A 12,563-nucleotide genomic window follows, 5' to 3' on the forward strand; every position below is an offset into this window, starting at 1 on the left:
ATGCTGCTGAAATAATTTGCAAAAGTTTAAAGCTATTTCTTGCTAAATTATTAAATATATGAGTGGGTTTAATCAAAATAATGCCGATCATACGATTTACCTTATCATATGGCAAGAGTCCTCTCAAAGGAAAACGGAGTGTTGTTGGATCCAATTTCCAAGAATTACAGATTGCACCGGAGTTATTCACTACAGGCAAAAGACTGCAACGTCCTGGGGAATGGAAAGAAAGAAAGAGTTCTTAAGCCTCTTAAATGGACCATTTACTTTCAAATTGCCCATAACATATAATCAGTTTCAATTTGTTCCAAGAGTCAGGTTGCATTCTCCCATTAAGATCCAGTAACTTTGTTCAAAATAAAATCTTAAATGCTAATTTGTGAGTCAATGATATTTTGCTGAAAATCCAAAGTAATTCAAGAAAAACCTAATCAAAAATAAATCATGTTTATCCAAGTAGAGAACAGGTAATGAAAACAAACAGATGTTGTGATAAAAATAGGTTCATGCCAAAGGAGCTGAAATTAGGATGATGTATTTTAAGTGCAGGTTTGAAAGGTGTAGGAAATGAATACATTCATACAGAAGTTTCAGGTTGAAGGGGTTGGAAGTTAAAAAGCAATGCCATCAATAGTGACACCATAAAAGGGGCAATGCATAATAGCAGTCACAGAAATGGAACATTCAAATCGAAAATGGAGGGAATGTTACGGAGAAAAACAATTACGAAATAATTAATGAAGTTAAACGTAAAAAATATTTTTAATTTGGACACTGATACAGTGACCACACTTTAGAAATATTTAACTCTGAGACATCAATAGAATTTCAAAGGAACTCACTGAACGACTGAAGGGGATAACAGAGATGGTGAAACAAACTGTAAGACAATGGTAATCTGCACAAAAAGACTTCTAAATTATATCTGGAAAACTCATCCATGAGATGTTCTCAAATAATATTTTACAGTGCAAATAGAACTGCAAATAAATCTTTTGTTTTTAATTGTTCAACGACTCTATTGACAACTGTTTCCTTTTTGGACCACAAATCCACCACTAAATCCCAAGCCACAACTCCAAAGGAAATAAAGCAATCCATGCCTGCATGTCATTTAGGTTTTGCTGCATGAAGGCTTTAGACTTTTGAGATACAGTGTGGACTCAGGCCTTTCGCCCCACGGAGCTCGTGCTGACCAGCGATCAACCTATACACTAGCACTATCCCTAGGGACAATTTACAATTTATAGAAGCCAATAAACCTACAAACGCTGCATGTCTTTGGTGTGGGAGGAAAGCGGAGCACCTGGGGAAAGGAGAACATACAAACCCCATACAGACAGCACCCATAGTCAGGATCGAACCCATGTCTATGGCGCTGTAAGGTAGCAACTCAACTGCTGTGCCACTATGCCGCCCTATAAAGCATGTGTTGATCATGAACAACAGTCCAAGCAATGACCATTTAGAACAAAAGAGCATCTAACCACCCTGCCATTGACATTCAATTGAATTACCATCACAGACTACTCCCAGAACCAGAAACTCAATTGGAGCAGCCATACCAATACTGCTGTACAAGAATATATTAGAGACCGGGTATCCTGTGGCAACCAACTCACCTCCAACTCACTTGATGGACCCCAAAGTTTTTTGACCATCTACAAGTAGGTATGTTGCAAAGCGTACCTGAAGCGTCTTTGAAAATCTGCCGTTGCGGGTGTGCGCGATTTTGGCGCCGTTTAGAGGGGGCGGGTTTAAAACGCGATTTTCTCTAAGCTGTTCAAATCGAAGATGTTCAGCCTAGTTAATTATTAACGAAAAATCGCTGGAAGACCCCGTCGCAAAAGCTATTATTAGGTTTAAAGGCCTCGTATAATAGTTATAGTAGTTTAAAAATCAATCTCTAAACCCGCGACCGCCAGCAACCGCAGAGTCTCATAAAGCAAATAGCAGAAGTTAGGTTGTATATTTTTACATTAAAAAGGGCTTCTAAAGATCCCTTTATACAAAATTTAATATTGCGAGTAGCTCAATTTGGCCCCATTATATCGCGCAGTATTTTTCTGGGCATTTGAGGCACAAATCTACCGCAATGTGAACGTTCTAAACCAGCGCGTTCCACAGGGACCCACTGGAAAGCTGATTTAAATGGGCATTTATTTACAGCAATTGAACACTGAATTCCTTCCATTTGGTCTATAAATTAATGTAAATGAGATTTAAAAATCATGTTTTATTGTGAATTATTTGTGAATATTATTTGGACATTTAGGCTATTTAAAAATGTTAATAATTTATTAAGAAATGGATAGATGTTTAGATCTAGTAATTGAAGTCTGAAATTAGCTACAATTAGGTAACTAACTAATTATATGCTTTAATTTCAGGTCATCCAAGTAAGATTATTTTATATTTGTTTCAGAATGCTTCAATCTATGATAACTGAAAATTTCATTCAGTTCTCTTAATTTTTAAGAAAGTTATGGGCTTTTGACTGTTCACGATCACAACTTTTTTGTTATGTCCATAGAAAATCAATAGGGAACAAGATGCTCATTTCCGAGTATGAAAATGGCCATAACTTTTTAAATACTTGAGATATGAAAGTGAATTAGGTGTCAAATTAAACTTATTTTTATGCTTTATCTGATGGGATAAATTACAGACTTGATTTTTAAAATCTCAAAATTTTGTAACATTGCTACTACAAGATGCGAATTTGGAGCATGATGGAATACTCGCAACTTAGAGGAATGAGTACAACTCCAAACACCAATAGTGTGTTTCGTAACATGAAGGATAAAGCAGCTTTCAAAATTTACACTTCATCTGCCACCCTCAGCATTCATTCCATCAAAATATACCCTTGAAGACTGCAAAAGGTTAATTTATTATGGGAACAATGAAATGGCAGATGAGTTGAACAGGAACTTTGGATCCGTCTTCACTAAGGAGGACACAAACAATCTTCATGATGTACTAGTGGCCAGAGGATCTGGGGTGGCGGAGGAACTGAAGGAATTCCACATTAGGCAGGAAATTGTATTGGGTAGACTGATGGGACTAAATGCTGATAAATCCCCAGGGCCTGGTGGTCTCCATCACAGGGTAGTTAAGGAAGTGGCTCCAGACATCGTGGATCTATAGATTCAGGATCAGTTCCTGTGGATTGGAGGGTAGCTAATGTTATCCCACTTTTTAAGAAAGGTGGGAGAGAGAAAACAGGGAATTATAGACCAGTTAGCCTGACACTGGTGGTGGGAAAGATGCTAGAGTCAATCATAAAATATGAAATAGCAGCACATTTGGATAGCAGTAACGGGATCAGTCCAAGTCAGCATGGATTTACGAAGGGGAAATCATGCTTGACTAATCATCTGGATTTTTTTGAAGATGTAGCTAGGAAAATGGACAAGAGGGAGCCAGTGGATGTAGTGTACCTGGACTTTCAGAAAGCATTTGACATCAGTGGGCAAAATTAGGGCACATGGGATTGGGGGTAGAGTGCTGACATGGATAGAAAATTGGTTGGCAGACAGGAAACAAAGAGTAGGGATTAACGGGTCCCTTTCAGAATGGCAGGCAGTGACTAGTGGGGTACCGTAAGGCTCTGTGCTGGGACCGCAACTATTTACAATATACATCAATGATTTAGATGAAGGGATTCAAAGTTACATTAGCAAATTTGCAGATGACACAAAGCTGGGTGGCAGTGTGAACTGTGATGAGGATGCTATGAGAATGCAGGGTGACTTGGACAGGTGTGGTGAGTGGGCAGATGCATGGCAGATGCGGTTTAATGTGGATAAATGTGACGTTATCTACTTTGGTAGCAAAAAGAGAAAGGCAGATTATTATCTGAATGGTGTCAAGTTGGGAAAAGGGGAAGTACAACGGGATCTGGGGGTCCTTGTTCATCACTCAACGAAAGTAAGCATGCAGTACAGCAGGCAGTGAAGAAAGCGAATGGCACGTTGGCCTTCATAACAAAAGGAGTTGAGTATAAGAGCAAAGAGGTCCTTCTGTAATTGTATAGGGCCCTAGCGAGACCACACCTGGAGTATTGTACGCAGTTTTGGTCCCCTAATTTGAGGAAGGACATTCTTGCTATTGAGGGAGTGCAGTGTAAGTTCACAAGGTTAATTCCTGGGATGGCGGAACTGTCATATGCTGAGACTGAGAGGGGATCTTATTGAAACATATAAGATTGTTAAGAATTTGGACACGCTAGCAGCAGGAAACATGTTCCCGATGTTGGGGGAGTCCAGAACCAGGGGCCACAGTTTCAGAATAAGGGGTAAGCCATTTAGAACAGAGATGAGGAAAAACTTTTTTCTTTAGTAACTTGTCAGTTTCTTTGTTGAACTAAATTAAGGCGCATGTTGCAATCAAAAGCGCTTGAACAATTGGTTGTGAATCTGTGGAATTATCTGCCTCAGAAGGCGGTAGAGGCCGGTTCTCTGGATACTTTGAAGAGAAAGTTGGATAGAGCTCTTAAAGATAGTGGAGTCAGGGGATATGGGGAGAAGGCCGTAACGGGGTACTGATTCTGGATGATCAGCCATGATCACAGTGAATGGCGGTGCTGGCTCGAAGGGCTGAATGGCCTACTTCTGCACCTATTGTCCATTGTCATTCTCATGCATTCTCCCCAGTGACATGCCAAAGCCTCAATGCTTTCCTCTCTATTATTCTCTTCTAAATTACATATCTTCTGGATCTTGCACACATTTCCTATTTTTGTTCATTATTCCTGTTCTTGCAACATTATCAAATGTAATCCAATCAATTCTTGTCCTTCAGCTCATCACATGGCATTCCTTTTTATCTTCTCAGCCTTTTCCGTCTTTTCTATTTCTTCTTACAACTGTCCATTTATAACAGCTCATGATTCTGAGAAAATATTTTCAATCAATGTTTACCTTTCAAACCAGAAAAGGTAACCCAACTTCTTCCTTTCACCACTTTGCTATCTTCCCTACCACATCCTAAGATGTGGAATTCTGATTAAGCTGTTGATGACATTTATCTTTTTAAAAATGCTAACCAAAGTGCTCTGCTATTCAAAATATTTAAATTTAACTAGACCAAGTCCCGTCCCCTCAACGCGCGGGATTGGGGAGGAAGAGGAATGCCGGGGGAGGAAGAGAAAGGCTGGGGAGATAGAGGCGGGGGGGAAGAGAGAGGAGGGGGAGAGAGGAAGGAGCGGGGAGAGGAGAGGAAGGGAGAGAGGAGAGAGAGAGAGAGGAGGCGGGAGAGAGGAGGGGGGAGAGAGAGGTGGGGGGGAGAGAGAGGAAGAGAGGCCCTGGGAGGTGGTCGTGAAAGAGAGGCCGGTGGGGGGAGAGAGGAGGGGGGGAGAGGAGGGGGGGGGAGAAGGGGGGGGGGGGGAAAAAGAGGGGGAGGGGGGAAAGAGGGGGAGGGGGGAAAGAGGGGGAGGGGGGAAAGAGGGGGAGGGGGGAAAGAGGGGGAGGGGGGAGAGAGCACAAATGTGTTTTTAAAACATCAACTGTGCTACTCCACTTGAAGTGTAACATATTCATGAAGTTCAAAAAGATTGGTTTTGCTCTTACCACATATGGAGTTGATTCGTGATGTGGGTCTGAAGCTATCAACAAAATCAGAAGCCAGGTTGCCTAGCAACTGCAGGAAAAATTATATACAAAATGTTATACCAAAATAAATCAATAAATATGTTTAGCATTAAAATGTAAAATAATTCATAAGAATTAAGATGTAGCTATTAAAGTGAAAGACAACCAAATAATGATATCCAATTTTTACAATGCATGAGAACTTTGAGATTAAAATGTTTTAATGTTGCTGTGGAGAAGCTTGTGAGTATTAGTGATAAGATTTGAAATTGAGTACCCTAATGGAGATCACTTAACTACATCTTACAGCACTTCTAAAGATTTCCCTTAATTGCTTTCAAAAATAATTAAATTCTAATGCCATACCTTATTTCCCAAGAATATTGACATATTCTGCAGAAATACCATAGCATAAATATTTACAACACTGGAGGTCTGTTCTGTCTATGCCAACCAAAAAAAAAAGCTATAAAGTATAACCCAATTCCCAACTCTCGGACAGTGACCTTGCAGGTTACATCTCATCACTATCTTAGAAACCTGATCAGTTTCTGCTTCCACCATGTTTTTTAAAAATAGAATATTCCAGATCCCTTTGATGAGATTTCCTCCAATCTTTGTGAAATTAGTTTAATATTTATGACAGGTCTATTACCTCCATGTTATAGACTTATCACATTAAATAGGGAAAAGAGGGTAGTTAAGGAAAATGTGGAATTCCAGAAAGAGGGAGGGAGTTGCAGTACTTGGTGGCCTGCACCCAAGAATGTAGCTGCAGAAATGGTAGAGCCATTAGTTGAAAGTTTTCAAAGCTTGCTTTAGTTCCAAAAGGGTGTATGTAGATTGAAAACTGTGACTGCGATGCTCATTTTCAAGAAGGAAGGGAGGCAAAAGGCTGGAAACTGTATGTCGGTTAGCTTAACTGTTTTTGGAAAGATGCTCAAAATAGTATTCAAGGAAGAAATAGCTAGTCATTTTGAAAAGCTCAGTGTAATCAAGTCAACACGGTCTTGTGAAAAGTACAACCATGATTGACAAATTTGTTAGAATTATTTGACGATGTATTAGTCAGAGTCTATAGAGGGGATCCTGTAGATATCTGGAATTTGGATTTTAGAAGACTTGGTAATATGCTACAGTCAATGTTATATATTAGTGCACAGAATAATCGTTCATACTTGGAGAGGTATGTTAATAAGGATTAAAGATTACAGAAGACTGAAAAACTGACGGAATAGGTTGTTTTCAAACTGGAAAGATGCAACTAGAAGAGTTCCCCAAGGATCTCTGAATGATTTACTACCTATGTTAATAATTTACACAAGGGCTGAATGCAACCAACTTTGCTGATAATACAAAGGCATTTAGGAGGGCATGCAGGATTTTTTATTCTGCAATAGGACATAAACAGTTAGAATGATTAGGTGAAAACTTGGCAAAGTTTTAATGAAGGAAAGTGTGAGGTTGTGTACTTAGGTAAAAATAAATCAAAAGGAGTAGTGTAAAGTAGCGGAGTCAAGAGGGATTTGGGTTTTCTGGTGCACAAAACACAAATGTATGCAGGTAAGGCAAGTAATTAAAAAGGCAATGTCATATTGGCCTTTACTGAAGGGGGTTGGAGCTTAAAAATGGCATGGTATGGATACATTGTAAAGTTGGATGTTTATTGTTTAGTGTTACAGGGATAATCTGATTGAAACATACAAAGAACTAAAGGAGTGTAATGATGCACATGCTGAGCTGTTTCCCCATGGAGAAGAGTCTTGGACAAAGGGACACAATTACAAATTAAGGAGGTAGTTGGATATGCAAGAATTTCTTTTTGCAGAGGATGATGTTCTCTTGAAGTTTCTACCTCAAGAGGACTGTGTAGGGAAGATAGCTGGAGGAATTCAAAGAGTAGGTAGATAATTTTTGAAAGGTTGGGGAATCAAAGTTTATATGAATTGGCACAGAAGAAGAGTCCAGGCCTCTGGCAAATCAGGCAATCTCATACTGAACCACGGGACCATTTTGAGCGGACGGGCGTCCTGTTCCTATCTTCTTGTGTCTGTATCACTTTCTCCTTTTATTTGCTCATTTTGCACCAGGATCACTCACAGCAGAGAATAACAAAGCTTTAATGCTTAAGAAAAATGCAAGTCCCTTACCCAATGAGACAACTTTCCTTCTGGATAAAGCTTCCTAATCTCAGTAACTGCAAAATATGCTGGTAAAAGACAAGCATTTCTGTCCAGGATATATGCCACAACCTAGAAAGATTAAAAGAAGGAACAACCATTACATGTTCAAAAGAAAAATATTTAAACTATTCAATTTAAAACAAAACCAAATATTGATTTTGCCAGCATAATATATAAATGAAAAAATATATAGCTTAAATGTAAAAATTTGCATTTGCAGGATATTGATTCAGCTACTACTTGCTACCAATTACTGTATAAAATATCAAAGGTCATGATTTTCAAAAAGGAGCAAGTTGTACATTCTTTTCATCCGGCCTAAGCATTAAAGTATCAGCAAAGACCTAAACAAGCCGATATTTAAGATTACTTTCAACATGGGGAAAAAAGATACCAAAAACTTACATCTTTGGCTGTTTGCAATTGCTGAACAACAGCAGAGCTGACGGTGTTAGGAATAGTTTGAATTTTCTCTAAAATTGCTTTCAATAGGTCTCTTACACCCTAAACAGAGATTGAATTGTGTGTTAAAGATATTTATTGACAAATATGCCATGAAGTTCACGAGTTCAATACAATTCTGAAGAATATATAAACCTTTATTAGCTCTAAGCACACATTTAAGGCTCCAATATTACTTTAACAAAATCACATTGGACTTTTGAACATTACTCAAAATTGAAAGCCTTATTTCAATCACTAGCAACAATAAATAATTTTAATTTAAGCATTCTTTATACCTAATTAGAAATTATTTCTAGCATCTTGGTGAGTTATTCAATTCTTTGCATAGTACCTTGTAGTCAACACCTCCAATTATTTTTCGAATCAGCCTAAAGGTTAGAGCCCAAAGCTGCATTCTCTCCCATTCCAGACTTTCAGAGTTGATTAGCGATTCACAGACCAGCCTGGTAAACAAATAAAGAAATCTCTTCAGAATCTCAATTATCGTGTGGAATTTATTTTTAAAGATCATCATCTATAGTAGTTAGCTAACCCATGACATATTCAATCACAGTCCTACAACTTTACTCACATTTTATGCTGGGTAGAAGGAAAAACCCTCTGGTGAAGCAAGTTATCTAGAATGTCCAAGTTAATTTCCTCATGCCAATCAGTTCCTTCAGTATTAAAAGCAATCATAGTTCATATTTTGCATTCTCTCTTTTTCACCGTCACCATTTCTCATCGACACAGTTCTTTCATCATTGGAATGCATTTTTTTTTTAACCAGAAATCACAAGGTGTATCTTAATCAGCACATCAATATTGGTGAGCAGTTTGCTGTGCCCGTAAAATTGCTTGTTCTAATAATCTGCTTGGGTATAAAATTAAAACTGGAGCTGAATGAAGTCAGTGATGGCTAATATGAACCTGACTCAAGCCCAAGACTGAGGTTCTTTTTGGTATGCAACCTTAAACATTAATGCTATTTCATCAGGTCCCATGAGGCTAGATCTAAGAGTGCAGCTAGGATTTGTGAATTCGGAGCCACTTACTGTGTTATATAAACCCTGTGGGGCTATTCCCCAAGCACTCAAGGAAAATGCCAGTGGTTGGCTTTGCTGTAAAGAATTTTATGAAATTTGAATACCCCCCCCAAACCAAGACACTTAATTTGTCTTCTAATAACATGGCAAAGGGCCAAGTAAGGCACACAATCTAAAAAAACTTACTTTTCAATTATATTAAAATTTGAAAACAGAGGAGAAAATCAAAATATCAACAGAAAACAGCAATTATTTCATAACCTGTATTGTTATGCACTGATTTTTTTGATACATTTAAATAATTCATCCCACAAATAATTAAAATTCTTGGCTTTCTTCTTTCATGTGTACCTGGGGGGTAGTAGTCCACTTTCAACTGCCATTGCAATGCAGTCATATAGAAAGGAAATCCTCTTGGGGTTGTGCTGTCCATGGATGAAGCGAACAATCCACTGTACACACTGTTCGTGAGATTCCTGGCATTCAAAAGCAGTTATCAATGTATCATTGAAAGATCTTATATAGAATGAAGAAAGTCAACTGTAACTGAAAGCATGTTTCAGGTAAATACTGATGCTTGGATTCTAACCTGAGGAAGTGTCATCCAGAGTTGTCTGAAAGCTCCAAGGCAACTGATCAGTTTGGTTCTCTCATCTTCAGCTGTGTCCATAAACATACTGTGAAAAAAATTGTTTGAAAATAGTTGGCTTCAGATACCTTAAATGTAGTTTTAGAAAAATGTATATATATATATATATATGGGAGCAAAACAATTAACAGTCGGTGGTTACGTTCTATAAAGAAACACCAGAGAAAATAGATCTGCTCGAGAACAAGGAATAGATGACATCAGTTGAGTAAAGGAGAAGAGAGGTCAGAGTTCAACTCAAACAGGGTGGAGTCAGCCTGGAAATATCCATTGACCAACTCCTGGGCTTAGACTCAGTTGAGGAATGCATATGGATCCAGAGGTTGCTTGACTGAAAATGAAGGCTTAAACTATATAACAGTTTTCATTACCTTAGGATACAATAAAGCATCTTTATAGACAATAGTTTTGAAAATCGTTTCAATATTATACAATAAAAAAGGATAGCTGCCAATATATTTGAGATTTTGTTGCATCAAGCATCATTTTAGGTACAATATCAGTAACAAATGCAAATATAAGCATTGGTGTCTGTGCTCTCACCAAATGCAAACATTAAAAAAAACTTAATTAATTCAGTTTGAGTAGGTGGTGCCAAAGATAGATTTCCTAATAAAGAATTTATTGTAAATGAGGTTAACTTCCAATTACTTATAGCTCAAAATGACTAAGATGTGAAAATGTACACTCACCCAGCAAATGCTTCCTCAATTACTTCAGTTTTCTGCAAAATAAAACAATATGAAATTAAAGCAAGGAATGTTTAGTTTAGTTTATTGCCACGTGTACCGAGGTACAGTGAAAAGCTTTTGTTGCCTGCTAAGCAGTCAGCGGAAAGACATGTTGGTTTAGTTTTGCTCAGAGAGAAACAGCATGGAAACAGGCCCTTCAGCCCACTGAGTCTATGCTAACCATTGATCACCCGTTCACACTACTTTAGTTTAGTTTAGAGATACAGTGTGGAAAGAGGCCCTTCAGCCCACGCCAACCAATGATCACCCATACATTAGTTCTATCATACACTATCATACACACTATGGACAATTAACAGAAGCCAATAAACCTATAAATTTGCACTTCGTTTGAATGTGGGGGGATACCGGAGCATTTGGAGAAACCCCACGCTGTCACAGGGAGAAGGTGCAAACTCCACGCAGACAGCACCCAAGGTCAGGATCAATAACAGTTCTGTATTATCTCACTCATTCCCTACACATTAGGGAGAAATTTAGAGCCCAATTAATCAACAAGCCCGCATATCTTTGGGAAGTGGAGGATACCGGAGCACCCGCCGAAACCCATGCAGTCACAGGGAGAACGTGCAAACTTCACATGGACAGACCGAAGGTCAGGATTAAATCCAAATCTTTCGTGCTGTAAGGCACCATCTTTCCTAGCTGCACTACTATGACACCCGTTGTTGAGGAAGGGTGTCACAGTAAAAATGTGAATGACTCAGAGGTGGCAGTTCAAAAGCAAATGACAATAATTGACAAGTAATTTTCATGACATTGAAAGTGCTAGGCAATTGCTTTCTCCAACAGAGAGAGTTTAACCATGACATTTGACATTCAATGGCAATACTATCATTAGGTAAACCACCATTAACTTCCTGGGAATCCAAAAACTTAAATAAACCAGCCGTACAAATACTACAGCTACAGGAGTACATCAGAGACTGTGTATTCTGCAGTGAATGCAGACTGTATATTCTGCAGTGCATCTCCCGACAATCGAAAAACTTTCCGCCACCTACTAAGTACGTCAGGAGTGTGATGGAATACTCTTCACCCACAGGTTCTGTGTCATAGAGTGATACAGTGTGGAAACAGGCCCTTAGGCCCAACTCGCCCACAACGGCCAACAATGTCTCATGAAGAACTTCGGTGGGCGGCGCGACTCTCGTCAGCAGCGGCCTCTGCAGTCCGTCTGTGTTTTATTCTTTTTTGTCTCGTTTTTATGTAGTTTTTGTTATTTTTTTTGTTGGGGTATGTGTGTGGGGGGGGGGGGGGGGGCAGGGGGGTGGGGGTGGTGTGGGGGGGAGGGGGTAACTTTAAAATCTTTCCCCTGCACGGGAGACCCGACCTTTTCTTTGTCGGGTTTCCGTTGTCGTTGGGGCTGCAACGTGGAGCGGCCTCCAACAGGAACGACCTGGGGTTCCAGCTGCGGAGCTGCCGACTACTCACCGTCACGGGGCTGGCCGAGTCCGGAGCGGGTGGAGCTGTGGTTGAGCACTGCTGCCACCCGACCTCCGGAGTTTCGGAGGCTGCAACTGCGGGTTTGGCGGACGGCGGCACCGGGAGCCTGCGGGTCCCTGCTGGGGGACCGCTTTTCGGGGCTTCCGCAACGGCGACTTCTCCCGCCCGAGTTGCGGGGTTGAAGAGCACCTGAGCGGGGCCTTACACCATCGCCCCGCGCGGCTTGGAATGGCCGCGGGACTCTGCGAGCGCACGCCGGGGGCTCTAACACCAAGACCCGGTGCGCGACCTTGCATCACCCGGCGTGGCTTTAATGGCCGCGGGACAATCGCCATCGCCAGCCAGGGGCTTTGACTTTGACTCTGACTCTGACATCGGGGGGGGGGGGGGAAGAGTGCAGTGGAGAGATACGTTTTTTTTGCCTTCCATCACAACGATGTGATGGATGT

The 12,563-nt window shown here is 40.1% G+C and overlaps 1 protein-coding gene across 3 annotated transcripts in view; it reads right to left on the reverse strand.

Moving 5' to 3' along the window:
• med23 (mediator complex subunit 23) overlaps window positions 1–12,563 on the reverse strand; it is a 69,454-nt gene that overhangs the window by 52,064 nt on the left and 4,827 nt on the right. For all 3 annotated transcript variants that reach the window (XM_033021279.1, XM_033021278.1, XM_033021277.1), the window contains exons 2-9: window positions 10,609–10,640; window positions 9,857–9,944; window positions 9,619–9,743; window positions 8,574–8,685; window positions 8,183–8,281; window positions 7,745–7,846; window positions 5,574–5,643; window positions 101–213 (exon numbers count right to left, since the gene is read on the reverse strand). In XM_033021279.1, coding sequence (XP_032877170.1) covers window positions 101–213; window positions 5,574–5,643; window positions 7,745–7,846; window positions 8,183–8,281; window positions 8,574–8,685; window positions 9,619–9,743; window positions 9,857–9,944; window positions 10,609–10,640 — 741 coding nt within the window. The remainder of the gene's footprint in view (window positions 1–100; window positions 214–5,573; window positions 5,644–7,744; window positions 7,847–8,182; window positions 8,282–8,573; window positions 8,686–9,618; window positions 9,744–9,856; window positions 9,945–10,608; window positions 10,641–12,563) is intronic.

The sequence above is a fragment of the Amblyraja radiata genome, chromosome 5 (genome assembly GCF_010909765.2).
Source record: "Amblyraja radiata isolate CabotCenter1 chromosome 5, sAmbRad1.1.pri, whole genome shotgun sequence".
In the NCBI taxonomy this organism is placed as follows: Eukaryota; Metazoa; Chordata; class Chondrichthyes; order Rajiformes; family Rajidae; genus Amblyraja; species Amblyraja radiata.